Here is a 27,721-nt window from a genome sequence, read left to right on the forward strand (position 1 = left end):
AAAAAGTCACAACAGCCATTTATCTCAGCACGGCTACGAAGAAAACTCCCCCACTATGATCCCCGGCGCAAGGCAAAACCAACGCAGTGTCCAGTTTAGGATAATGATGATGGTAATCTATAAGACGCGAAAGAACGTTATGTTGTGTGTTATTGTTTGTGCGAAGAAAGCACGGCCATGTGTTTTTGCTTGCTTGTCTGCTATTGCCGATTGTGAACTGTAAACGGACGGGCGTTTTCAGTCTCCACCCTCTGCCCTGTTACGAGCCTCTGTGCGGTCTGTCTGCTGAAAGTAAGGTTGCCGAGTCAGTGGGGGCCGTTCAGAGAGATCCCGGCTCAAAGATAGAGATAGTGGGGGCTGTTCTCCGGCGCGGCCATCATTTCCTCCCAGAGCGACATCATGGACACGTTCAAGTTGGGCGGGTACGTGTAGAACAGCACGGCGCCGATCGTGTAGAGCATGGTCATGGTCTCGTTCACCGCGATGTAGCTGGCCATGTTCTTGACTTCCAGGTTGCCCGTGACCATGAGGCCCTCCTGCTCGGAGGCATTCCGCGCGAGGGCCTCGATGCCCTGCTTCTTGGTCATGAGCACGGACGAGTCATTGCACTCGGCCGTGGTGAAGCCGGTGCTGTGGCAGTGGATCACCTGCGGCAGTGACGTAGTCACGTGAGGGCCCAGAGTCTTGTACGTCCCTGTCACACGGGGTGACCTTTAACCTGGTCTGCTGTCGCGATATCGCGACGTGCTGTTATCTGAGATTACAAACCCGGATAGCTTTCCTAAAGGAATATGGACATGTTTACAAATGTTGCTTTTATTTCTTTGCTTCAATTTAAGTTCCTCGACATCCCAGAAAACCTAGAAATCCTAAAAAAAAAGGACACGTGACGGCGCCTTAAATACCTTTCTATTATGCTAGTTTCGAAGAACCAGACTCGGTATGCTTCTTAAAGAGGTGCATGTGTCATGACGTCGTGACGCAGTAGGTGATCACGTGAGCCGGAGCTAGCAGGGCATTGTGACGTGGGAGCAATCGCTCCCGCTCTCCGCGCCTTCTGCTATCATGGAGGAAGGAAACAAACTAGGAGAGAGTATTACGTCACACCACCAGCCTTGGCAAGCCACCTCTCCGTGAATCCATCCCCCTTCGCTTTCCCCCTCGATAAGTCGGCCCAACGTGTAACATCTGAAACCTCTGAAAGTAACGACCAAGAATGTTTGGTTCCTGGTGGATTTTAATTGATGCGGCACATGTTCGGCTGGTCCGCCGTGGCTCTTCCTGCACAGACGGAGCACTAAAACCTACCGTTCGCTCTGACGTGGCACTGGTTGAGCCGGTTCGTTTGGCTTCACTCGCGTTGGGAAATGCTGCCTCTAAGTTCTTTCCTCCTTCCATGTCTGCTATATGCTGCTACATCGGGTAGCGCAACGAGGGGCATCCGATAGATGGCGCTGTGCACCGCGAGATACGTTGTAATCCCCAGCTGCTGTAATCTTTCGGATCGTTCTTGGCATCTGCTCGAAACATGCTCGCTGCGTTTTCTGGTACGACGGCTGGTGCAACGCATCCATCGCGCGCCGAATCGTTACATGTTTGCAAACTCCGAACCCATTCCTCGCACTGATGCGATGTTTGCGTGACTCACTGCGTGCTCCCGTCGTAGGTGGCGTTCGAAGCATGGCGACCGAGGCGAACATCCGGCGCCTATACACTACGCAAAAAAGTTACACTCGATTTTTTTTTTCCTAATGCTGAGGGACCCGCCACTCGGTGTTCCGATGTAGGCGCTAACTATTTTCGTGCGATGATGTTAAATGATTACTGACATGATACTTCCGGCCTCTTTCTTTCTTTTGCGTTAAGTGAAATTTCGGTACCTCGAAACACTACAATATATATTTGCAAACCTTACACCACCCTAAATAACTTAACTGAACAGCTTTTCTACGAGCCAGCTTCGGTTTCGTTTCCTAGGAAGTGACTGCGTCGTGACGTCACAATGCAGATGCTGGTCACGTGGAAGAAGGACATCGCGGCGTTGTGGCACTCGCTCCGGTTAGCTCTGGCCCCCAGTATGCACTTTAGCATGGAAGAAGTTTGGGCGTGTTGGTGGGATACATAGCGCAAGAATAACACAGGGACAAGCAGGAACACAGGACGAGCGCTAACTTTCAACAATTAATTTACTGCAGCTGGTGAGCATATATATACTCACTGGGACGCCACTGCAACAGACACACTGACGGGCAGATGTTTAAACGTGCGTCTGGCGGAGCATAGTAATATAGTTGAGAGCAGCGCAATATATCGGCATCTGGCTGCCCATTGTAGAAAATGTGACGCGAAGGCACCATGCTTCCCTCTCTTATTACAAACTGCCGTTGTCCATCGCCGCGGGAATAAGATTACAAAGGAAATTGTGGAAGCAGCTGAGATAGCCAGAGCAGGTGACGATTGCGTTAGCACGCCGTCTATTCTTTTATAAAAGAAAGAGCTTGAATTTTTGGGCATATAGTAGTCACATGCCTGCTTTGCCTCCTTCCCTTCAGCGTGTCTGTTGCAGTGGCGTCCCAGTGAGTACATATATATATATATATATATATATATATATATATATATATATATATATATATATATATATATATATATATATATATATATATATAATATATGCTCACCGGCTGCAGTAAATCAATTGTTGAAAGTTAGCGCTCGTCCCGTGTTCCTGCTTGTCCCTGTGTCATTCTTGCGCTACGTATCCCAATTTGTATGTACCCCAGTATGCAGTTAGTCATTGTGAGGCTCAATGTAGCAGCATAGCAGACGAACGAGCGGGCCGCAGAGCGTGTCAAAACGACGCGACGTCCTGCTCCCACGTGACCAGCGCATGCATCGTGACGTCACGACAGTCACCTCCTATAGACAACGAAGCCGAAACCGGCTCGCGGAAAAGCTATTCTATCAAACTATTCAGGGCGGCGTAATGCTAGCGAGTACGCTTTCCAGTGTTTCTAGGGGAGCGAGCTTTTTTACTTGACACAATACAGTCGAAAAGTGCCTGCTGGGATTTGTCTCTCACGGCCAACGCCGCCGACACCAACGCCGACGACATCGGCTTTCCTGCGACACGAGCTCCTTAACGCTGTCGCGTTAAAATGTGCTGTCAGTACTCGTTTGACAACTGTATGAGGTAGCGAGGCGGCGGCAGGCCCTTCACCTGCGGCTGGTGGTCCATGTGGAGAACCCGGTAGTTCGGCAGGTAGAACGGGTGCGGCAGCACCGCGTCGTGCATGTGCACCACCAGGTCCACGTTGGGGCACTTCTCCAGGATCCACGACACGAACGGCAGGAAAGTGGGCGCCAGCTTCCGGCTGCCGGGTTCCGCGGCGATCTCCGCGTGAGGGCCGCGGGGCACGACCATGTCGCCGGCCGTTTTGCACTCGTCGCGCACCAGGGACTCCAGCTCGTCCTCGGTCTTGTTGCCGCGCATCCGGAATACGGTGAGCCATTTGAGTGGAGAGGCGAAGCTGCGAGGAGCAAAGAGAAAAAAAACAAATTGTGAAGCAACCAATCGTCCACGTAAGCGAATGACGGAACGCTTTTTGAAAGCCATTTGCTCTGTTAAAAGAACGCTGCGTTTGAAGAAGTGAATTTGTTGTGGCGAAGGCACTTAGGTAGGCTTTCTTGTTTCAAAAGGTATTTTGTAGAGAACAGAGCCGACAACCAGCGCATCTGCCGTGGTAATAACAAACTGAAAGCTCCATCGCGCGCAGCGAGACATTCAGACGCATCAAATCTCTCTCGCAATAGCATGTGTGTGTAAAAAATAAAACGTACGAAAGAGCTAAGGAATTCTATTCGCTTAAAAAAAAAAGCTTCGGAGCAGGCGAACCCCCCCCCCCCTTCCTTATCTAAGCATTCAGTATAAGCTAAGGCCACAAATCCGCATTGTATATACCCCGTGTCCTCTGTGCATCTACACTCAACACACACAGCTGCTTCGGCGATATTGAAATACGTGCGAAGGAGGTAAAAACGCGGAAGCGTCAATCGACCATCTCGAAACTTCGGTCGTGAAAATTGGCGAATTCCTCCCCAAGGGCGAATCACTGACTTCGACATCAAAGTTTAGCGTTGCGCTCGAGCTTCTTCGGGCGGTGATTCTTCGAGTCGGACTACCGCGAGTGCGCCAAATTTTCCACACAGCCTGCAACCCACTGAGAGCCTGTTTTCCGAGAGTCAACACAACCGCAGGCGCGCCCAAAAGGCAGGAGGAGAGCTAGCGTCGGAGGAGGCTACCTTGTCGAAGCTGTAGCTACACGTGGTGACGATCTGTCCTCGTCTTTCTCCTTCCGATCGATGGAGATAACGGCGTCAGATCGGGGCTGCCCTGAGAACGCCGACCCTTCCCGCGGCACTATAGTTGGATTCTAGCGACTTCTATAGAGGCCCTCTGCTGGTCACCCGGGTCGGTATCCCATAATGCACCAGTAGCGCGGCTCTCGGCAGTTATGCCAGTCACTCCCGCCGCATATGGCCACAAACCGACGCTCGGTCGAGGCCTTGGCTGAGTGAGCTTCGGGTTCAGCGGAGCCACAGTATGTTGACCTTCAAAAAAAAAGAACCTCAGCCACACACTATACTAAAGCTCCAAAGAAAAGACGGGGAATGCGAGAGATGGAAATTCGAGACGATGAGCAAAAGGTGAACAAGGTGAATGCAGGAGCCAACGTTTCGACAAGTGGACTTGTCTTCTTCAAGGTGACGTATGCTTTCCACGCCACAGTATATATAGGTGGGGTTCTTCTAAAGGGAAGAGGGTGTGAGGCGGGAGGATGCGGAAACGAGGGAAAATGTGTTAGCGCGTCGAATTGAGAGTAAAGGAATTCAAGACTCTCAGTTCGACACGGTACCACATTTTCCCTCGTTTCCGCATCCTCCCGCCTCACACCCTCTCCCCTTTAGAAGAACCCCACCTATATATACTGTGGCGAGGAAAGCATAAGTCGCCTTGAAGAAGACGAGTCCACTTGTCGAAACGTTGGCTCCTGTATTCACCTCGTTCACCTTTTGCTCATCATACCAAAGCTCGCGAGACAAGTCCCAAATGTTACTTAGGGGCTACAGCTTCCCTCTGCGCACAGCCCAAAGAATCGAACGGAGCCTGCCCGCACTGTGGGGAGACCTGTGACATCTTCCACAAGGTGTAAGCATGTACTCAAAATCCCCACCTCCCCCCTTCCCCTACCCCTTCCAGAGAGGCATGGGAGACTGCCCTCCTCAACTGCTCCTCGCTTGAGTCCCAAAGGGCTCTGGTGAAACGGGCGAGAGACGGGGCATTGTCATGCGATGCCCCGGACTAGGGACGCCGACCATGTAGCGGGGCCACTCTGTGGCTCCCAAACGCTCTTGCAGCAATTAAAAGTTTTCACCCCCCCCCCACCACCTGAGGCGACACCCAAGTCACGTGTCCCCTGCGGCGTACCTGCGCCTGGCGTACGACCGCCGCGCGAAGCGCCTCCTCTTGGCGTTCTTGGGCTTGCTGTCGACGACGAACAGCACCTTGACCAGCTCCTCGCGCTCGCAGGTCCTGAGCACGCGCAAGGCCTCGCACCTGCTGTCCCTGAAGAAGAGCTGGTAGCCCACGCTGCGCCTCGCGCGGGTCGCCCACCGGATCACGTCCTCCTGGTAGGCGTAGAAGAGCGCGCCCAGCAGGACCACCAGGAGGGCGGCCCTCCCGCGAGGGAGCATCCTCGTCGCCGACGGCCACGGCGACCTGGCGGCGACGTCCAAGGATTGCGTCGACGTCGGCGGCGCGGCGTTCTTTCTGGCGGGCTCCATCGATGGTGACGGCGGTGCTCCTCGCTCGGCCATTGGAACACGAAGAAGACGATGATGATTGTGAAGAAGCCTCAATGGCACAAACCCACTGCGGGGGATGGGCCAGGAACCGCGAGGCGATATGATTGAAACATGAAATAAATTAGTTGATTAATGAATAAGTAATAAAAATGGAAAATGAACGAATAATGGAAGATGAGAAATAAACCGATAATAAATGAAGTAGGGTGCAATAAAGCAGTCAGCCTTGCCTAGGTAGGAATAGTAGCACGAACTTATAAAATACATGAAGGATAGACGCAAGAATGAGCAAGTTAAATTTCAAATAGTAATATTAACACTATTATAACCATGAATTATGACTTTCTGAATTTTCTAAATTTATAATTTATTGAAGGAGGAATCTATCAACCACGGAAATATTAACAAGGAAGTCCTTTTGTGTCACAGAGGAAATAATAAATGGCTTGGCAAACGTTCCTGTGGCTACATCCTAATATCGTTGCGCCAAGTGAAAGTATAACAGCACTGCATAAAGGCAGTCCTTGATTCCGAAGCGCAATTTCTAAGCTTCGTTTTCGATTCGTAAAAAACCGCCGACACGATAATAAAAAGTGATCAATGGATTCCGGCTCATTGCCGAGGTAGCATAAAGGGGATACCGCCAGACCACACCTGCGCAAGTAAAATTTAAGGGTTGGAATACCGCACTGGGGGCAGCCTTGTATATGATAATTCGAGTTGCCGGTTAGGACACCATTGTCAGTTCCGCCAATAATTTAGACGCATAAAGTCTGTAGATTTCGCTAGTGAGAGACCTTTTCTCGGTCAAAGAAAACTGCCTATATCTGGTTGCAGTGATATGTGCAGTCACCAGGAGCACAGATATCATCGGATATCACAGCACACCCTGCTAGATGCTACGTCCGTTTGTACGCGAAATATTTGGGAACGCTGCAATCATAACGCGCAAGCAGGCAAGTCACGTGTTTTTCCTTTTCTTTTTCTATTTCGCGGAAATCTAAAGTAAGCGAAAAAACACTAATTCCTAATAGCTAGAAAGTTAGAAACTGTTTAATCGGACGGTTTGAAAAGCGCTCTTCAACCTCTTAATTTCAATTTTCTTGCCTAACTTCGTTGCTTCAGAAGTTTGTTAATTAGTCTTGACTAAATATGCAATTAAGCAGAATGCAAAAAATAGTGTGACTTACTCCATGCAGAAAGTCAGCAACATGCATTTGGTCACGTCGTCGTTGAGTGCATCGGCATATTTTCAAACTCTGGCTAAGGTTAGCTGGGGCACCCTGTATACACTTGCTGGTAAGGTCCCTAGTTCTTTTCCTCCACTGTAAATCAATGTTTTTTCCTGTACAAATGTTTGAACACTCAGGAACCCATTTACTTCTTTCCATATTCCTCAGTCGTTCTTCGTAATCAGTTTTACTGTGAGCTTCCCTCACTTCAAAACTTGGCGAGCCCTTATCACCTTGTGCAGCTTCATTTGTTGTCTTCCCGTGAGCGCCCAATGCGAGGCGTCCCACTGACCTTTGGTTGCCACCGAGTCCTGTCAGTTATTACGTTATGAAAGTTAAAGGATTTCAAGAGAAGCGTGTATTCATTCCAGGTATCGCAGGACGAGTCAATATTAACGCCCCCGACAACTGTAATATGATTGCAGTGCACGCAGGAAACTCTCATATAAGCGCAGACTCAAATTCCTTCAGGAACGCTTTGATCGAAGAACCGGGCGGGCGGCATACACAACACCAATGACTGGCCCTCTTTCAATCTTGACTAATAGCGATTCTATAGTTCTATTAGTAACAGACGTCAAACATGACTCTGCACGTACAAACAAGGCAACTCCACCCCGTCACGCAGGCGAGTTCCATGGTTGCGTTAACAGCCTGCAACCCTGCATACTGACTGTATTATCTGCCTTCAACCGCGTTTCACTCACAGCAATAATGTGGAATACAGCATCTATAGTCGCGCTATATAGGTGACCAGAGTGTTTAAATTCCTACTCAGACTTCGCACATTGCAATGGAAAACGGAAATATTGATACATTTCTGTTTCTTTAAAGATCTGAAAGATTGAGCATAAAGAAAAACACAGAAGTAAACTCAACACGAGCACCTACACAATTTTGGCAAAGTCACCTTCAGACTGAATGTGTAGAACCACCGAGTTTTCAGCTTTCCTCATCAGCATCCGGCCCTGAGATATCCAGGCAAGCTTCCTTTCTTTTTCCTCTCTCTCTCTCCCTTCGCCTCACAAGCTTTCTTGAACAGTAGCTTATTTTTTTAAGCAGAGATGTTCATTGATGTAGATTGGATCAGTATCTTCTAAAGACAGGTAATTCGTGTTTTATCTTGCTTTCTTAGCTGCAGACAAAAATTTGTCGCTGGATGTCATGGCTGCGAACCTTACCACAACATTCGGTTTATCCTTATCCCTGGATGGGACGTGATGGACCACATCAATGTCTCCATCGGACAGCTCAATTCCCAAGCAAGTGGTCATTGTACCCACTGTCGCCTTTACATTCTCGTCTGCAGACGTGGAAACCCAAGGATTTCCACGTTCATGTTCCTTCCATAGTGCTTAAGTTCAATTATCTACCTATCTGTGTCAGCCAATTGTCTGGTCACATCTTTGTTTTGTTTTGTTTTGCAATCTCTTGGTTTTGAATGAATACATTTTTGCGCCAAAAAAGGAAAATAAAGACTTGGGAGGGTGAGTACGATTTGTTTGAGTTGGTTTTGAGTCTTCGCCTCTGTTAGCTCCCGTCGAAAGCTCTCGACATCTTACTTAAACTCTTCAAATCTCACATTTGTGAATTCGACAGACTCACGCATTATACCAACCTCGACATCAATTACCGAGTAGGAGTCCCCGACCTTGCCAACCTAAGCTTTAATGTCAACTGCGAGCTTAGTGGCTAATTTATTCATGACCTTTACAGCATATTTGATACTACTAGGAGCCTTCCCAGCAAGCGCCTTCACTACTTCATTAATACGACCGGGATGTGCGCCTGCAATATAGTCAGGAAAGCCCATCTATAGCTTGCAGCAAGTGGCTGCACAACAATGCAACACCTCACAAAAGAGGCGACACTTACAAGCACTTACTGGTGCCTAGCGTCGGTAGCGAAATAAGTGTTAACTAGCAGTACTTTTACCGATTTTTATTCCGGCGATAACACTGACGCGACACAAAAATCTCTCAAACATTGCACTTGGACAAAGTACCTGAAAGTATCGCTGCCAACTGTGCTACTGCCGTCCGTACGGGCAAATTAAAGCGACCTTTAAAACGCTACCAGACACCAACGAACGCCAAACCAATGCAAAAAAAAAAGCCCATATTCAAGAAGAAAAAAAAAGAGCCCCGAGATGTGCCCCCCGTCAGGCACATCAGCCAAGTAGCGTGAGAGCCAGTCACGCGGTCTGTGAGCAGGAACCGCGGGACACGCTGCTCAAGGTTGAGGTGCGCGAAGCACGTCTCGTGTTGAGGAGTTCGTGGTCAGTGGTAAACACCGGCTGCGGTTTGAGTTGAGCGGGCCGCTGGCAGAGCCAGGGCGCGACTGCGTTTGAGAGAGAGACTCTCTCGCCCACAAGGGTTCGACGGGATTTTTGGTGGCGCGGGCTGCTTTTCCAGAGCGATTCACCCCTAAAGAAAGCCGAGTGTCAGGCCGGGGGAACGCCTGTGCCCATTTGGGATAACCAGTGGGTAACCGGCGGCCGCGAGGATTTGAACCCACGACCTCCCGCAGCCGAGGCGGACACTCTACCACGAGGCCACGGCTGCGGTGGCATTGCCGGCACCACAAAACGGGTTTTGTATCTCTGTAGTGGGAACAAGAAGGAACAGGTGGCGCTGGCGTCTTTGTGACCTCCGAGATGAGCAACGTGGCGTGCAACACTGAAGCTCAGCCTGCAACGGTTCCTTACGAAGCTTGCTCAAATAACACGAACCGTTTTTTTTTTTATTATTGTGGTCGTTGTTTTTATAATCGCTGCGATCGTAATTTGTGTATACAAATTTATATGTTGCCATTCCGTCAATAGATGTTGTGTAAATACACGTCCTCATACGGTGGCGCTGTCTGGATTTAAAATGCTGGTCTTAAAGGCCATGTATTTGCAGGTTGAATGCGCCGGACGCGATTGCGGGAGCCGGGACACGTCCAGGACACCATCAGAGGTAGGTGCTGTCCAAAGCCTACCTGATGGCTATGACGGGTTTTCGGCTCCCAAAATTGCTTCCGCTGCATTCAACCAGCCATGGAGGAAGGAAAAAGTTAAGAGAGAGCCTTACGTCACGCAGCCAGCCTTGACCAGCCAACATGTGACCAACACGCAGCCAACACGTGACCTCCTGCAAGTCGCGGAGTGAGTGAGTGAGTGTCAACTTCATTATTAGAAGGGGTAAGGGGATCACGGAGCAAGAATCAAGATTTGCTGAGGCGTTCGTTTCCCAGTAGTTATGCCAGTACTTTTTGTTCAGTACGCGTTTGTTCAGCTGCCATTCCGTGGCTCCGCCTGCAGAGCGGGAAAGCTAAAACCAACCGCGCACTTTGACGTGCGATCACGTGTTGTGCCACCAGGTTTAGCTTCAATCGCGTTGCACGATGCTTCCTCCTGCATAATTTTATAAAAAGTGTCAATGAGAAAATCGTAAAGCAACATGAAAAACTCCCGATACTGCCTTCTGTTGCCCAATACGTGCTGCATAAAAGTGTTTTTCCGAGCGTGAAAGAAGCCCGCGAATACACGCAAAGTGCCTCGAGCGGCTATAGTCGCGCGGCATTTTCGCGTACATTTGCGGGCTGCTTTCACGCTCGGAAAAACACTTTTATGTAGCACGTATTGAGCAACAGAAAGCTGTATCGGGAGTTTTTCATGTCGCTCTACAATTTTCTCATTGACACTTCTGAACTAATTGCACTATTTGCGAAGTTGATTAACTAAGTTTTTGGACAACGTTTTCGAAAACAAATAGGTCGACCTGCATTCGAATGTACAAACGTAAGCGGATGCACAGCGTGCAGAGTCGATGCACTGCACGATATGTCACGATGACGATGTACAGAGACGCTTGTCGAGGTAATGATGTGGCGATGGGAGGTCAATCTCAAAGAGAACGACACTCCGCACCACAGGCGTCACAGTGGCACACGATCGTTATGGAGAAGCCGTCAAACGTCATGCGCGCTATTTCAACGCGAGATGCACGTGTGATTCAGAGTTTTTACCCGTGAGCCGACATTGTAGGTCAGACGTCGTGAAAGATTCGTCTAATTGGGCAGAACCGTGGCACACTACGCTTTGTCGGTAGAATTAACAGTCAGCGTGCGCTCCTCATGAAAAATGGCTTAGCGCAGTGGCGTAGCTAGGTCATCTGGCACCCGGGGCCCATAGGTCTTCCATCACCCCCCTCCCCGGGTGTAGCCGGCAGAAAGAGGAGTGTCTTCAGTCGTATATGACACCCCCCCCCCCTCACTGGCCCCTTGCACCCGGGGCCCACGGCCCCCCGGCCCCCCCTGTTGCTACGCCACTGGCTTAGCGAAGGTTAAGCCCAGGATGCGAAGCATACTAGCCTTTGCTTTAGTTGTTGAGCCACTGTTTAGCCTGGTGAACTGCTGTTGCTTGGCTATATTTGGTTCGGCTAGACGAAGAAACAACTCATGCAGGCGAGCGCACGAGCTGACACCCGGCTATGTAGCTACGCGGCCGCAAGCGAGCGCACGAGTTGAGCCTCCGCTTTTGCAGCTGTTATGACGTCATATGGTAGCTACGCGGCCGCGCAGCAAGGAAGAGCGTGGTTGTGCGGCTAGTATGCTTCGCATAAAAACGAAAAAAAAAGGAGCCCCGAGGTGTGCTACCCGTCACAGGCACACCGCCCATGCGTAGTGAGCCAGGGCACGCGGTATCGCGAGCATGTACCGCGCTCATGCAGCTCTCGAACGTTGCCGGCTTCTTGCTGGCACGTCTGACTGTTTCGGCGCACATATCTGACTTCGTCGTCGTGGCTTGTCCCGCCCTCAAGGACACAGCGACACGTCTTTGTGGGCCACGGAAGCTCGACCCCTTCTTCCCCCCCGAGAATTGGTCGGCGTTGTGCTCGCGAGTGTTTCGACGGGCTTTCAGGCGCGAGCTCCTTTCCCAAGCTCATCTCACCCCTAGGAAGCCAAGTGCCAGGCCGGGGGACGCTTGTTCCCATTGCGGCGAACCGGTGGGTCACCGGCGGCCGCGAGATTCGAACCCGCGACCTCCCGCAGTCGAGGCGGGCACTTTACCACTGGGCCACGACTGCGGTGACGTAGTGCGGTCCACGAGGCGCAAGTTGTAGCTACGCCGCCACGTTTTCCGTTTCACGTGGCAGATGGCGCTGGCATATTGCTCGGCGAAAGAGCGTCGCAGACGAAAACGTTGTTGAAAGGTGCGCTCGAAAACGAAAGGGTGGCAAAGCGGGAAGAGGGATTGTGAAAAGTTCGCGCAGGAAAGCTTTGACGTCCAAAGCGCCTGTTTTACGCGAAGTACGTATCTGTTTCGTCAAGCCGTCGATGTCGTGTGCGAATCTTCGGTGGAAAGAAACGGTAACTAGACTTACAGTATATGCTCTAATCAACTATGCACTAACTCTAACGGTAACAAAACGGTTTCGCCATCTATCGCTGCTACGCAAAACACAGAACTCGTAGCCATGCTTTGCTGTAAAAGCGACAGATGGCGTTACCATTCTTTTCTCAATTAGGGAGCTCACTTGATCTCCTTCACTTCACGACCATTTTTCTTTTTGTGTGTGTGTGAGTATTTCAATGCAGAACCGTATGCAATTACTAGACCCTCCGCAGCTTTTTGTGCCTTCAAGTGCAGCAGTGCACTTGGCAAAGACTGTTCTTCAAAGCGGCGGTACTTACAGTATATGCTCTAAACTATGCACTAACTCTAACGGTAACAAAACGGTTTCGCCATCTATCGCTGCTACGCAAAACACAGAACTCGTAGCCATGCTTTGCTGTAAAAGCGACAGATGGCGTTACCATTCTTTTCTCAATTAGGGAGCTCACTTGATCTCCTTCACTTCACGACCATTTTTTTTGTGTGTGTGTGTGTGTGTGTGTGTGAGTATTTCAATGCAGAACCGTATGCAATTACTAGACCCTCCGCAGCTTTTTGTGCCTTCAAGTGCAGCAGTGCACTTGGCAAAGACTGTTCTTCAAAGCGGCGGTCAATTTCGGTGTGGGCACGTGTGCAGTACGCTATACATCGCACCACACATAAAAGTCCGATTAAAAAGTACATTCAGCTTGGCTTAACACATGACCTTGCATAAGATCGTCATGTTAGCATCGTTACCCAACTTCCCTCACCCAAATAGGTTCCCTCTCTCTCTCTCTCTCAGGCGTCTGACCAAATATAGCACTTCCAAGCACGAATTAGCTCATAAAATACATCTCTCTAGGAATATTCCTATGTCGTTTTGTTTCCCTCGCCAAACAACTCATTAGCAAGATAGAAGCTGTTCGAAAAAAAGCACTACGATGTATACTTACAACAAATATGGAACAAGATTCACTCAATGGATGAAGCAAGACCGCGTTTTCACTTTAGCAAATCGAGTCAGGATTGCCGGGCTGGAGATCATCGTAGGATCGGAAGAAGCCTTGATGACACCTGCAAACAGCCTAACATTACCTGTATTTTTTTATTATTATTATTGTTGTAACGCCTAGCCATGTTGTTGTTACTTGCTGAGAAGTACCTGAAACGAACCCTATGGTTCCAACACATATTGATTAATCGCAACTTCAGTACCACCTATTATGTTGGAGTTATTTGTGGCTACCACACTTTTCTATTTTGTGCAATCACATCTGTGCGCACTGGCATGCTTTATATGTTCGCGTTAAAGTCTCCGTGATCTTCCCAGTTCACTGAGCGAGAAACTGAGAAGGAGACTCTTGTTGATGGGACGGAAAGGTTGGGGTAAAGTGAAAACGAAGACCGGAGAATATGTAAAGAGAGAGAGGCAGCGCAAATTTTCAAGATTGAAAAAAAGGAGCCCCTGTGATGTGCCACCCGTCAGGCACACCAGCCGTGTTGCGATGCGAGCCAGTCACGCGGTCTGTGAGCGGGAACCGCGCAACCTGCAGCTCCAGTTTCTCAAGGTTGTCGCACGCTTCAGGTGCGGTGGCATCTTGGAGTTTTCAGCTCAGTGGTAAACACTGCACTCATTTTGGGAGTTGAGTTAGCAGGCTTTCGCCTCGTAGGGTTTTGTGTTGCCGGCGCGGAGCGCACGGTGCAAGTTTGTTGTCGCTTCCCCCTGTTTTACCAAGGTTTGCTTCTGCTCACAGGGTTCGACGGGATTTGCATGGCGCGAGCTCCTTTCCCAGAGCGATTCACCCCTGAAGAAAGCCGAGTGTCAGGCCGGGGGTCGCCTGTGCCCATTTTGGTTGACCGGTGGGTGCCCGGCGGCCGCATGGTTTTGAACCCACGTCCTCCCGCAGCCGAGGCGGACACTCAACGACCAGGCCACGGCTGCGGTAGCGTAGCCGACGCCAAAGGACGCGTTTTAAGTCGTTGCAGTGCGGAACGAACAGATGGCGCTGACGCCTTGGGGGGCCTCCAAGATCGGAAACGCGGCGTGCACCGCAAAAAGGAGCCGAGGTTGCTTACGACACATATTCACCTCACAAAGGCTTTAACATAGCTTTGACAACAATCGACTTTTTTTTTTTTTACTTTCGTCCGCAGACAGGGTTTCGTAATCGTCACGTATAAGTCGAGTCAGCATCGCCGGCCAGCGCATCGGGAGGCAATCTCGGGGCCCACGTTTTAAGCCGTGCCACTTTCTGAGCACGTCATGCCAATCTATCACTTAGGGCAATATGAACTTGTAAACAGGTGCAACCATGCACTCTTCTTTTTCCCGCTTCTATGCAGAACTGGCGGATTCAGATGAGGAGGGGCCTCGCTTCGTTTTCTGTATGCTTTGACGAGGACGTCCCCTCGAGAACTGTGTCATACATGTCACTCCGTAAAACCTGTAGCACCTTCCGTTAGATATTTCCACTATATATACAATAATTTTCATAGCCCTGCCCCTCCGCTCCCGCCCTCTAACCCCAAAAAAACACAATTAAATTGTGGGGTTTTACGAGCCAAAACAACGATTTGATTGTGAAGCACGCCGCAGTGAGGGACTCCAAATTAATTTTGATCACCTGAGGGCTCTTCAATGTGCACCCGAACCACGGTACACGGGCGTTCTTGAATGCGGCCGCCGCATATGTCATACTCACAACTCGCCAGTGAAAGATCGTCCTAAGAGTATTCGGTAGCTGCAAGTTAAACGCACACAGTGTGCGCCTGCGTGAATGTAGCGTATAAAGTCAACAGACGAAGTAGCCAAAGAATTAAGGCACAGAACATATAGCTACATAGCTAGCTTCCACATGATACATGCAGCTAGAATAGTGCAATTAATACATGAAGGAAAAATACAAGAGCACTCCTTCTCGTAGAAAACACAAAGGGAAGGCTTGTAAGCCCGGTGGACCGGCTCTCGCCACATGATGGGCAATTAACGCGGTAATTAATCGGCCATTTTGAGCTGTTGAATGCGTGCGTGCAGACAGTCAGTTGTGTGCGCTTCGATCTCTGCCCCAAACTATGAAACGTTTTCAAAGCATGTTGTAATAGGCCTCGAGCTCTGGTTACGCGGCGCCACTGTACCGGTACATGCAGCGCCACATGCGCCCATCCTCGGAGATTTCAGGTTGGGGGCACTACTGTTTACGGCCGCGCCGCGCACTGCGCTATGGGTGGAGATGGCGTTGACGAGTGATCGGCGTGTGTTGTTTTGCGGCTTTCTAACGATAGAAAATATCGATGGCTACTTCAAGAAGAGCTGCTTACGCATGGGTGCGAGGTCATACTATAGCAGGCACGTTTACGCAGTAAGAGAAGAATCGGTGAACGCAAGGGGCCCGTCGGATATCGTCGGCAAATGTGTCGCCCTGATGAAAAGCGTGGACTACGATGTGCGTCTTGAGGTGAACCAATCCTTTCGTCAAAAAAAAAAAAATAATAAGTGCCTCAATATCGCTAACCACTTCATTTTTCTTTCTTTTTTTAGTTGTCAGAAAATTGCAGAAATATTTTGCACGCAAGCTGTACATGCAAAGCTGGCTGCGGAGGCTGGTGCAAGCACGCCGCGGCCATGGCGATATTCGCAAATGAATACGAATATACATCGTGCACGGATGTTCCATGCGCATGGAAGAAACCATCATCGCGTCCCAACGTCGATGTCAAAAAATCAATCAAGGAAGTCTTTTCCCGTACGGGAAGTTCGTTTTTTACTTTTTTTTTGTGTGTGTGATGCGACTTTGCCGCTGATTGACGCAATCAATTTTGCAAGTCGACCTTCGCCAAAACCAATTCTGCAGATCGTGAACCCTGCAGCTCTTTTCTCGCAGTTTACAGGTGTAGATTGTGCCATTAAGGAGCTTGAGGAGCGCAGGGACATGATCCAGGTGCCGTCGACGGCACATCTAGCAGACGACAGCTTCGACCGAGAGTTGCTAAAAAAAAAACTAGATAAGGCGGGCAGCATACGCAGTGCGCTAAGGGTCACTTCGACCTCTCCTTTTATTCTGAAAAGTGAAAACATGGTCTCAAAGATGTCTATCCCTGAAAAAGATTTCTACAAACAATTCGTCAAAAAAACATTGATCAAATATTAGAGATTGCCGAAATCACCAAGGGCCAGGCTGCCGTAAGGAGGTTTGATTTTTTATTAACATACACTTCTAATTTTAAATACATGTGACTTGTTTTAACTGAGACATGTTTTCTTCCATTGTTGGAATGTACGCTGGGTGCTGAGCGATGTTGCTTCTCTCGTTTCCCACGAAGTGAGCACTGCATATTCGCGTTTCATTCCTTTTCCGTTGCCACAGATCTCCCTCTGAGCTGTTAGAAAGCAAGAAGATAACGTGTCTGAATACATAAGGCGCACAGACTGGCATTTTAAAGGCAAAAGGCGCAGCCCATCAGAAACAGGTCTAAAGAACACAGACGACACCCACATTTGGCGCTTTGGTGTGTGTTGTCTGTGTTCTTTTGTTCTGTTTTTGATGCGCAACTACTTTGCCTCCATCATGATATACCAAGAAGCCCAATGTGCAACATTATACTGGCATTAATCGATAGTAAGAGATGTTTACCTTGCTCGGCGGACAGCTGCGATCCACCTCTGTCTTCTTTCAGTCTCATACGATTTCCAAGGAAAACGGTAGAATTTGATCGGCGGCAATTTTCCAGCAGTGTTCCTGTAGCTGTTGTGACAGCCATAAACGCAGCAATACGGCGAATTGCCTTTCCTGGACCCGGTTTTCACAACCACGCGACGAGGCGCCATGCTCCCCTACGTTGTCAACGCGTCCACTTCGCATTCACCCCCAACCTATAATCGCCGTCACCCGCGACAGAGGGCGCTACGTGCGCGGCTTGAAGCTGCAGTGCACGAGGCCTATACCTGTGTCAAGCAACATTTCATTATACCCAACACACATGTGCTCGAATTAAAATGTGCAGTGAAATATACTTTCATGCACGAGCATTTCATCTCTCATTCCGTCATTGTCAAAGTTAATCTTCTTGCTTTCACAGTCAGCTCTGAGAGTATGATCTAGTTGGTGTGTGTGCATGTAGAGGCGTGTGTGTTGAGCTTATCTGAGGGTAAGGTCAATCATGGATGTTAATTATTCCATCTGCTCCTGCGAACATTTGCTCACACCAAACTGTCATCATGTATACAAAATAAAGCCTGTAATGCATAGAACTGTTTGTAAACCTTGCAGTCACCAACCAATATATATGCTGTATGCTGAACATCTGTTTTCCCCACATTTCTTACATCTTTGGCATCACTAAAGAACGGAACTATATAGGTTGAAAATATTTAAATTTTCTGTCAGCTTCATTCCAACAGATATCTGCAATATATTTGAGCTGCATGAATATAATCAACTATTTCACATACAGCTTAATTAGGAATACTTGGGTCATTTCAAAATTCATCCTGATATATATTATTGCCAAAAAATAAAAGATGAAAGAAGAAAACTTGCTACATTTTGCCCTGTCGGTGCCATCATCAAACATCCAGAAGTCTCTCTTCAAGCACTTCTTTTCCCCCAAACACACTTATTGCCACATATATCAAATTTTCTAGCGAAAGTTTGATCAGCGGTGTCCCAAAATGTATGAATTAGACATATAGTGCAGCGACGCAGTCACCTCGAATACAAGAACTACAATGCATTGTATTAATTAAAGTTGTTGCACAGAGTGTCAAATCTAGCCATGTATCAGTAAAACGTCACGGGTATACAAAATAAAGAATTCGGAAAGTGAGCATATGACTCTTGCCATGCATCTAAGGAAGTATGATCCTTTCTACAGGTTATTAGGACTTAAGCAAAACATTTTAAATGTAATTCTTTCTTCTAGTGCTAGAAAGCTTTGAGGCTTTTGCTTGGCCTTTTTGATTATATGTATGGTGTCGCAAGAGCCTAATTCATGTCCATGAGAAGAGGCAGTGGAATCATATTTTATTCAAAGCCTGGCTATCTTACACCGTACTTGCACACACTGGTGTGAATTGAATGCCGACGGACACCACAGCAAGAAATGCTAACCAATGTGTTAAACAATTTAATACCTCTCCGTAGTTGCCTTAATTACTTGTGCGTTGCGTCAATATGTCACACCCTAAATGCTGTTTGAGGAGTGACATTCATTGTTTCAAATCCACTATGAAGCATTGGCCATGAAATGGGTGCATTATTCCGAGTTATAACCACAAAGAAACTTTCGGGACTGCCATATGAGTAAGTGCTGTTGTAAGGTGAACTCACATGTAAAAATTTAAAAAATAATTGTGGGAAGAATGAATTGTCAGTGATCTAAAAGCACAAGTACAACAAAAAAAGGAAACAATACAAATTTAAGAGGGTATTCACAGTTAGGCTCCGTAAGAAATTCCTCCAATTCAGAGCAAATTTAACGTACTTATCGCTGAACCATAATGGAGGCCCCAAACAGAAACGTGAGAATGCGATGTGACACCTTAATTTTGAAGCTGCTGTCACTGTCACTGCCAAAGACAAAAGAATATAATGGGGTAATTTATACCATTATATTAAGCACTTAATGAAAGCTTCGCTTCACATACGAGGGCAAATCACGAAGTCCTTGCCCCTATTTCTTACTAGCCAAAATAAGGTACATACAGGTAATTGCAAATGTACATACCATTGTAGGTACCTTACACAATTTATTTGTGTAAGGTACCTACACAAAGTAAGGTACCTTGTAAGGTACCTTGGTAAGGTACCTTGTGTAAGGTACCTACAGTCCCCACACCGGTTCAGACATTTGTCCCATCTCAGCAATAAATTTGAGATGCCCCTGTCGTCATCAGTGAGCGACACACACAGCCTCCCTAAACACTCATTCTCATGCAAGTTTTCACAGCCTTTTGCGAACTCAAAACACCACCGCTTCACACTTCTCAAAGTGAGACACCTTTCCCCATACGTGGACTGCATTTCCCTGTAGAATTCTATGCGTGTTTGTCCCTTGCTCCACAGAAAACTAATCACACTTCGTTGCTCAAATGCCATGGACGTGTGAAGCACAACTCCTATCTTCAACAACTGACAGCAGAACCGTGCCGCGGAGCTACCGGCAGATAAAGCCAGGCCGGTCCAAGAAAGGCCTATCGCAGGGAATGGACATGTTGACTTCACATTTACAGCTGTTATCTGGCTAAAAAGAAGATAGGGACAAAGACTTCCTGGTTGGCCCTCATAGATTCCAACATGTGCATTCTATATGCATAATTTTTTATGTCAGGACATACTATTCAATGAGTTGTGTTTCATTATTTCCATGGAATGTGCCAAGCTTATGCGTGATGAACAAACCAAGGCAAGCATGAGTGCATTAACATTACCTGAAGTATTTTTCCCCGTTGATATCAGGATGATAAATCTGGCTCACGGACTCTCTTTGCCTCAGATTTGTGAATGTCTAGCTTCTGCATGTCATTGTTTGGATGAAAGGCTCCTAAAAAATTATTTACACTGCATTAATTAGAGGCCCACTCAGGCATTTCGTTCGTAAGGGAGGTTATGTGAATACAAAAATACAGTAGAGCAATCACAACTACTGTAGAGCATGCACCAAAAATGCACAGCAGGTAATGATGGGATTCGCTGTAGTCGAGGTTATCTGGTTTATGACTTTTATTGACTGGGATTCTCTAACCTGCACCACAGTACATTATTGTTTTTTCATTCTACCTTAATAGGAATGTGGCCGAAGTGGCTGGGAATCGAACCCACAACCTTGTGCCCAGCAGGAGAACGTCATAGCCAGAGCCACCATGACAGACGCATCTGTAAAACAGCCACAGAAGAGCGTGTCATATTTCAAGTGAACAGCATGTTCATACTGGCTTGTTGGTATGTCTGGTTAAAGCAGCGAAGCAGAAGTGCTTTGTCCTGTGGTTCTTTCCTGTGGTTTCTGTCGCAGTGTTTAAATATGGCTGTCTAGCAAATATAAAGTAGTTTTTAATTTTTATTCTAGACATGTGGGTTGGTCCTTTGAACCAAGAGTCAACACGCCAATCTTAGACTTCGAGTAGTAGTCCATTTAAAACTCACAAGGTGGAGCGTTACACTCTCGTTTTAAGGGTGCTCTGAATAATTAAGTCATGCTTAAGATGGCTTCATTTGTTTTCAAGAGCAGGTCAGTTCTTTGGTGCATGCTGATTATTCTCAGGTCATTTTGTCATTCATAAATGCCGAGAAAACTAAAAAAGTGTGTCCTGCTAAAAAGGAATGTACAGTTGTGAAGAACATGACAGGAAAGATTTAATTCGTTTTTAAGCAACGATTGCTCGAGCTGTGTGGATTCAAGTCTCACATATATTGATATGCAGCAAATGGCTTTTCTGTAGAACATTTGGTATCTGTGAAAATTTTTTATGCGGCGAGCTCATGTTTAACTCCAGCCTCTTGAAGACAATTGGGGTCTTTCTCTGCCTAAAGCTCTATGGGGTACTGATAAGTGAAGCTGGCAGGAAAATGTTCCCACCATTACTTACGTACACTTAATCCTATAACTCGAAGGAAGTCCATGCAAGGGTCAAAGTAAAGTAGTCTTTTCTCTCTTGCAGAGTGCCTCTCCAACAAGCTGTGCAAACGAGTCAATTCAGAAAACAAAAGTGAACCAAGGTAGCCAGGAGAGCCAGTCCATGAGGTCACTATTCTCAGATGATCACCCATCCACCATGTGTCACAAATCTACAGGTAAGAATGCATGAACATTCCATGGCTCTTTGAAATCTATTTTCTTCTCTGCGGTACATTTCTGACGATATATTAATTTTTATGACTAGTTGCAACAAAATTTTCAAATTGAACTGAGAAGAAAAAAAAAACAGAAGTGTCAGGCATAATGGAATAACAAGTAGCTTTCATAGAGGCAATGTTGATGTTGGTAAATTAGAAAAAAGAACCCCGCTGGTGTAAATTCACGAGCTTGCTGTGAAGAGGTTTTGCATGAAGCACCTTTATCACGTCGCACAGTATTTGTCAATGGCACTGGCAAATGAAATTGAACACCAGTTACGACACATCGAAAGAGAGCGCATAGACGCATCAAAGATTAACTGAGAAAGACTATCTGAGAAAGATGCATAATTTCTCGTGAGCACTCACTTTAACTTGTCATAGCTTCTTTTCTTTCTTTTTTTCATGGAACACACTTTTGTCCATTGTTGCATTCTTTATCTCATTAGCCAGACTTATTTAGTGCTAACTTGGAAAAAAAATGTTCAGCTGCTACTATGCCCTTGCAATACTTTCAGAAATAAAGAAGTGAATGAATGAATTAATTAATTAATTAATGCATTGTTGGTGCATTTCAGGCAAGCCTGCCATACACGATTTTGTCCTTCAGAGGCAAAGTGAAACTTCCGAGATCAAGTTCGTAGGATTGAAACCTCACAAGAGTCTTCAAGATTCAGGGAAAAGAAAAACACCATGTGACCTACTTACTGCAAGATATGTCGCACACGTAAAGGATGGCTCACATGTATGGGTTGCCCACATTAGTTGCTCACATATACAGTTGCCCACAGAAGTTTTCAGAACACTGTGGCCACAGAAGAGAAAGTGAATTTCCCTGTGCCCTTGATCCTCAAGCTGAAATTGAAGATGGCAAAATTTAATCTGGTCAGCCTTTTAAGAATGCCCTCGAAGTAGGGATGCTGAGACTGCATGGACATCAAATCTCACATATTGCTGTTCCACAGCGGCTTATTGAAGTGATGCGCATAAATATGCTAAAAAATATCAAGAATGCATGCTAGTTAAACACATCTATTTTGTATGTACCATTTTTTTTAAATTGTATCATGCATCCTTGGTTTGCACTGTGCTACTGTAGTATAATACTTCTGATGTGCTATGCTTTTTTGTAGGCACTATATTTTTTTTATTGTATCGATCATATGCCAGTCCCGAGTGTCCACGTACAAGGCATGTAAATTCATCACAGTGCAAGCTGTGCATTTGGCTGAGGGGGGGGGGGGGGGGGCGGCTCAGGCGTCCTCAAGTGAAGTAATGAATGTGACGCATAACATTCCTTGGCTCATCCCAAGCACTTCGGGGTAGTGGGTACAGATTCCCGTCTCACCATTTTCCAGGCATCTTCAATAAAAAAACTAAATTCAAGCGTACAATCAAACCTCTGACACTCAGCACGGCAGCCATACCTTCTGGCCACAATCGCGCAGATGATTCCCATGCCAATGTCGACTAGCGCCCCGAGACTTGTGCGTGCGTCAGTGCACATACGAGCGACGGCAGGTGGCACCCTCACCACTTTCCATCTGCCCGTTAGATTTACCACTGCGTTCCCCATGTATCACGAGCAAGAACGCGCCAGTATTTCCAATGCTTGTGTCGTCACAACTACCCATTAGAAAGAGAGAGAAGAGAGGCAGGGAGGTTAATCAGAAACAAATCTCTGGTTTGCCACCTAGCACTTAGGGCGAGGAAAAAGTGGTTTGAAAAAAGGGAAAAGAAGGAGCAGGAGAGAGAGACATAAAAAGAAGTACTAAAGACAATCGCCAAGTCCAGTAGATTGCAATAACCACAACAATGCTTTAACAGTCTTCTCTGACTAGATGTAGAATGACGTCTATGTTGGAGGATTGCCCCTTGCGACAGAGGTCGGCCGCCGAACTTGTTGAGCAAAGCATTACGTGAGCGTCTCCATGCACAATACTGTGGACACTGGCACAGAATGTGGCTGATGGTTTCCTCTTCACTGCAGTGGTTACAGGCTGTGGCAGAAGGCGTAGGCAGAAGGCGTAGGCAGAAGGCGCAGAAGGTGTAGGCAATTTACTGCGCAGAAGGCGCAGAAGGCGCAGAATCCTACGCAGAAGGCGTAGGCAATTTGACTGCACCGCCTTTGGGATCGGCCTACACCCCTCAGTCCTTTCCTCATTGCAGATAATGGCTATGAAGATGCTGACGCTGTATGACATTGCACCACCTTTGGTAATAGCCCTAGTTGGAACGGTTGTTCACCGTAGTAAAAAATGAAACTGTTCATATGCCGTCGCCATCATATTATGATCCCTCCTGCTTCTTTTGTCACACACAGGTTTGCATCACACATGCAAATGATTGCTTTACATGAACACTTCGGTTCATCCGCATGGTAGCTATTTTAAGAACACAAAGAGATTTCAGATAGACTGCCACACACCAAATGCTAAAGATTCCATGCCACAGGTCATGTAATCTGCATAACTTCATTACAATTACTTCGGCCCTGCCTGCATGAGCATGATGGGAATAAAGTCAACTTGTACTTAAACGTGATGGGAGTCTCCAAGATTTGCAATCGCAGTTGGCATTCCACACATCTGTTGCGCAGTGAGGAAGAGAGGCCCCTCAGGAAGGTAAGTGGAACACCAAAGCATTTCAATGTAGTTTCGTAGACTAAAATTCTCAAAACTTGTGATCGACTTTGAACTCATTCTAAATGAACACACCTCAAGCATAAACCAGCCTCAACTCTGCTGTTGCAACATGTACTACAAATTAATTGCTAAAGAAAAATCATTAGTGAAACACTGCCAAGCAGCATTATGTGTCTGCAAGCAATGTCCACCTCTTCAAGTGACCCAGAATCCTGCTTAAGTGGTGATGCATCAGTATCTAATGGACTCATGTCTTATATATGCCATATAATTACTTATTCAAGTCAGTATTTTGCACCACTGATGTGAAGAAATGAATAGTTACATAGCATGTTGGCCTGCAGTTTATGAAATGGGCAATTGTACCTTCAGCCCACTGCCAGAGTAAACACACTTTGGTGAATGCATTAATTACATTTTGATAAGCACTGTGCAAGCCTTCGCCAAAAGTTATGAAGCCATGGTACACGTAAACATATAGCTGCTGCCGTGAAAAGCATACTCAGGCCTAGAATATTGGATTAAAGTCTTGCAGCACCAAAAATGCTGTAGAAGTCTGGCTACAGGACCAGATATGTTACTATCACCAAAAGACTGGCTTTGAAACATTTGAAATAAGCTGTATGAGTAGTGGTATACACGAGAATGCCAAACCTGACGTTTAAGCTGTTATTACAAGATGCGAGTTTGATTTTCACATGCAGAGTAGTCATCGTGCTGCATGAGTATGTTCTCCATTACTTGTTTTTTAACACAACAGAATGAAATCGACAATTGACAGTCTCGAATAACAAGTGCTTCCTCTCATGTTAGCCTCAACTTTGTGTTAATGCCTGCCCCTTATTAACCCTTTCCTACTCTGGGCAGTGGACATTGAATTTCAGTTAGTAGCATCACATCTTTGGTCAACATCACTTGCATTGCACTTGCAATTTAGTGCAGGCTTCACACGCATGTAATCATGATTGGCTCCTTGGAACAAGCTCTCAGAAGGTAGAAAATGTGGCTCACCAATTTCAATTGTTTCCGGTTTGTGTGCTCACTGATTTAAAAGCTTGCACGAGGCAGGCGTATAAGCATTTACTTGCACACATTTACTTAATCCAATTTCTCAAGCTTGCCAGGCATTGAGTGCTTGACGGAAAGAAAATGCAAGAAGTCAAAGCAATTACATCCCTACTATGTTTCACATTTGTTCTGCAGTTCATATGGGTAACCTAGATGGGATATACATCACAATTAAAAAAAAAACAAGAAAACCGCAACCTCTTTTTTCTCTCTCTCTCATGTTTATTGGCACAAGGAAGAAAAAAATGAAAGAGGCTCGCAAGCGATTGGGTTGCAACTAGTGGCACTGTTACGGTCTTGCATACAGTTCACCTCACCCCTGCTTGTGCGACAGTAGATTCGGCCATGCTGAGATTTCTTTAAAAGTAAATTACTGCGTGTGTGGCTACAGATACAGTTCGGAGCTTTTTTTTTTTTTCCAACGTTTGGGCTACTGGTCACCAGCTAAATAAATAAAAAGAAAACATTGTTCAACAGGTCGCATTATTACAAGTGAAATTTTTGTTCACAACTGTCCTGCGAATTGCTGTAAACATGGTGGTGGTAGTGGATGGGAAGGCGCACACGTTGCAGCCGCTTGCCCGCTCGCGAACAAAGCACGCGTCGAGAATCTCGTCCGATTCCACGTGGCTTACTGGTGACACCATCTCCTTACTCCGCCACCCCGCAGAGCCAGCACCAGGTGAAGCACCGAGCCACCCGTGACCTTGTAGTCGGCCGCAGTCTTGTCATCGTTCATCTGCTTGCCGCTGAAGATGAGCCGCTGCTGGGCCGGGGGGATGCCTTCCTTCTCTTCCACTCGCTCCTTGATGCGTTCAACGCGGTCGGTGGGTTCGATGTCGATCTCAATCTCCTTGCCGGTCAGCGTCTTCACTTTGATCAGCATCCTGCTGCTGCCTTCTCAGACGCCACTCGACGACGACAAGAAGAAAGGAAGAGAATCTCGCAACCGGGCACGGCGTACCAAAGTGGACGCCGGAGTTGTAGTAGAGAGTGGTACCTGCAGTTTCAGATAGATCACAGCAACGACGGTTTTCGAGACTGCGCGAGAACGAAGAGACTAATTACGTCAACGACCAAGGGTAGGTTGCTTACCGCTTGCGAGAGCCTTCACGAGTGATAATGAGAGTCGGTTGCCCTAGTTTACAAGCGGGTACCTAGCGTTGGTGCTTCGAGTTGACAGGGTGAAGTGACAACAACCGGCAACCACCGACCACTGCTGCCCTGCGAGACGGAAGCTGACCAACCATGTGACCAGAAGTCAGCATCCGTTCAGCCGTTCATTCGAGATGCCATCATCATCAACAGAAGACCCCCGAAAGAGCGGTAGGCGCATATAAATTATGCAAATCCAACCTGCATATACGATTTTCTTGCGTTCTTCTTGTACCATTTGATACTAATTGCAGCTTTTGTAGTTATGGGACTATATATATATTTTTTGCAATAAAAAGTGAAGTTAGCCTTACTATCATCATCAGTCTATTTGCATATTCAAACAAAGATTTAAGTACGCGCACTTCTCTAAGCACGCGCACGCGATAGCAAACGCTTTCAGGATACGGACACTGCGAGAACGAAAATTTGCTCGCGTCCTCACCACGTAGTGTCGAATTTATAGGTAATTTGTACATAGAATGCAGCTTGTTCAAAGGAGCTGTGTGGCGGTGAGCCAGCTGAGCCGTGCGCCCTGCTGGGAAGCAGAAATGCCACCGCCCTATCTCACTTAAAGGCGCCAATCGCGATCGAGAAAATCGAACTCGCTTGGACTCGATGGCGATCGAAGATACCTCGTAGTGATTATGTAGGGTGCTGTGGCCAACGCTGTTAACGTGAGTGGTCGTGGCGCGTTCCCGCAGTGGAGGATTGCAGAACACATGTACATGTCCCTAGATTGGACATCCATGATTGGGTGGTTAAATTGAGCGGGAGAAGACAAAAAAGTTAACAAATCAGATGTTAGAATTTAAAATGTTTGCTTGAGTAGAGAAGGTAAAGTATGTAAAAAACTATCAAAACAAAACCGCGATGAGACTTGGATGTCTTTAATTTTCGTATACTTTTCCCCTCCAACAGGCCACCAACCATCTTTTCTTCCAATGTAGTTTTATTCATTCATTTGTTCCGACTTTTCTTCTTTTTTTTTTCTTGTCTCTCCGCAGACGTGCTTTCAAGAACTTTTGCCGTTGTAGCTAATTAGGCATGCTAGCGCTCACGACAAGCATTTCAAATATTTTGGAGGTATTGTGCCAATAATTTCCCTGTCATCAAACTGCATTTGTATCGACAACACCGTTTATAGCGATGCAGTTCATCTGGGCGACAATACCGATCTTTTCTAATTTGATAGCTAATCGAGCAGTCTGGTTTCAAGGTTCTCTTTTTTTTCTTGCTTTATGGAATACACAAGTCAAACAGTTTTGTAAGTGAACTACTGAAGCATGACTGATAATAACAACAAGGTGCTGAATATGAATGAAGGCATAAATACAACACAAGCCATGTTTTGTGTCTACGCCTCACTTTGTCTTCGATTTCAGTGCACTATTGCTATTAGCCAAGAACCAATACCAAATTGCCTAGTTTTCTGTCCTCCTCATTGAAGCAGTTGGTATTTCATATGTAAGTGCATTAAAGGCCTCCACTACTGCGGTTAAAGAAAACGCTGAGCTCCATATTTCTTTAGCCAAGTGCTGTTGGTCACTATTACTAGTTGAAGTT

General features: G+C 46.9%; 1 protein-coding gene and 3 long non-coding RNA genes across 5 annotated transcripts; 1 reads left to right on the plus strand and 3 right to left on the minus strand.

The window, feature by feature from the left end:
* Positions 1-26,921, minus strand: LOC139049092 (uncharacterized). 2 transcript variants are annotated; one of them, XM_070524307.1, is made up of 4 exons: positions 26,791-26,921; positions 5,489-5,932; positions 3,221-3,530; positions 1-647 (listed from the first exon to the last, which is right to left on the minus strand). In XM_070524307.1, the coding sequence occupies exons 1-4, from the start codon at positions 26,904-26,906 to the stop codon at positions 336-338; spliced, it is 1,182 nt and encodes a 393-aa protein (XP_070380408.1). In that variant the 5' UTR covers positions 26,907-26,921; the 3' UTR covers positions 1-335. The 2 variants fall into 2 exon arrangements, with proteins under 2 accessions (XP_070380408.1, XP_070380410.1); XM_070524309.1 differs by lacking the exon at positions 26,791-26,921 and adding an exon at positions 7,989-8,093.
* On the minus strand, positions 16,631-17,391 carry LOC139048571 (uncharacterized). The gene is made up of 2 exons (XR_011507772.1): positions 17,091-17,391; positions 16,631-16,836 (listed from the first exon to the last, which is right to left on the minus strand). It is a non-coding gene; the product is annotated as an uncharacterized lncRNA (long non-coding RNA).
* LOC139049094 (uncharacterized) lies at positions 20,215-22,122 on the minus strand. Its single transcript, XR_011508117.1, has 3 exons — positions 21,996-22,122; positions 21,045-21,129; positions 20,215-20,330 (listed from the first exon to the last, which is right to left on the minus strand). It is a non-coding gene; the product is annotated as an uncharacterized lncRNA (long non-coding RNA).
* On the plus strand, positions 20,258-22,009 carry LOC139049093 (uncharacterized). The gene is made up of 3 exons (XR_011508116.1): positions 20,258-20,396; positions 21,113-21,245; positions 21,866-22,009. It is a non-coding gene; the product is annotated as an uncharacterized lncRNA (long non-coding RNA).
* Positions 26,922-27,721: the final 800 nt, after the last annotated feature.

Source organism: Dermacentor albipictus, chromosome 8 (assembly GCF_038994185.2).
Source record: "Dermacentor albipictus isolate Rhodes 1998 colony chromosome 8, USDA_Dalb.pri_finalv2, whole genome shotgun sequence".
Classification (NCBI taxonomy): Eukaryota; Metazoa; Arthropoda; class Arachnida; order Ixodida; family Ixodidae; genus Dermacentor; species Dermacentor albipictus.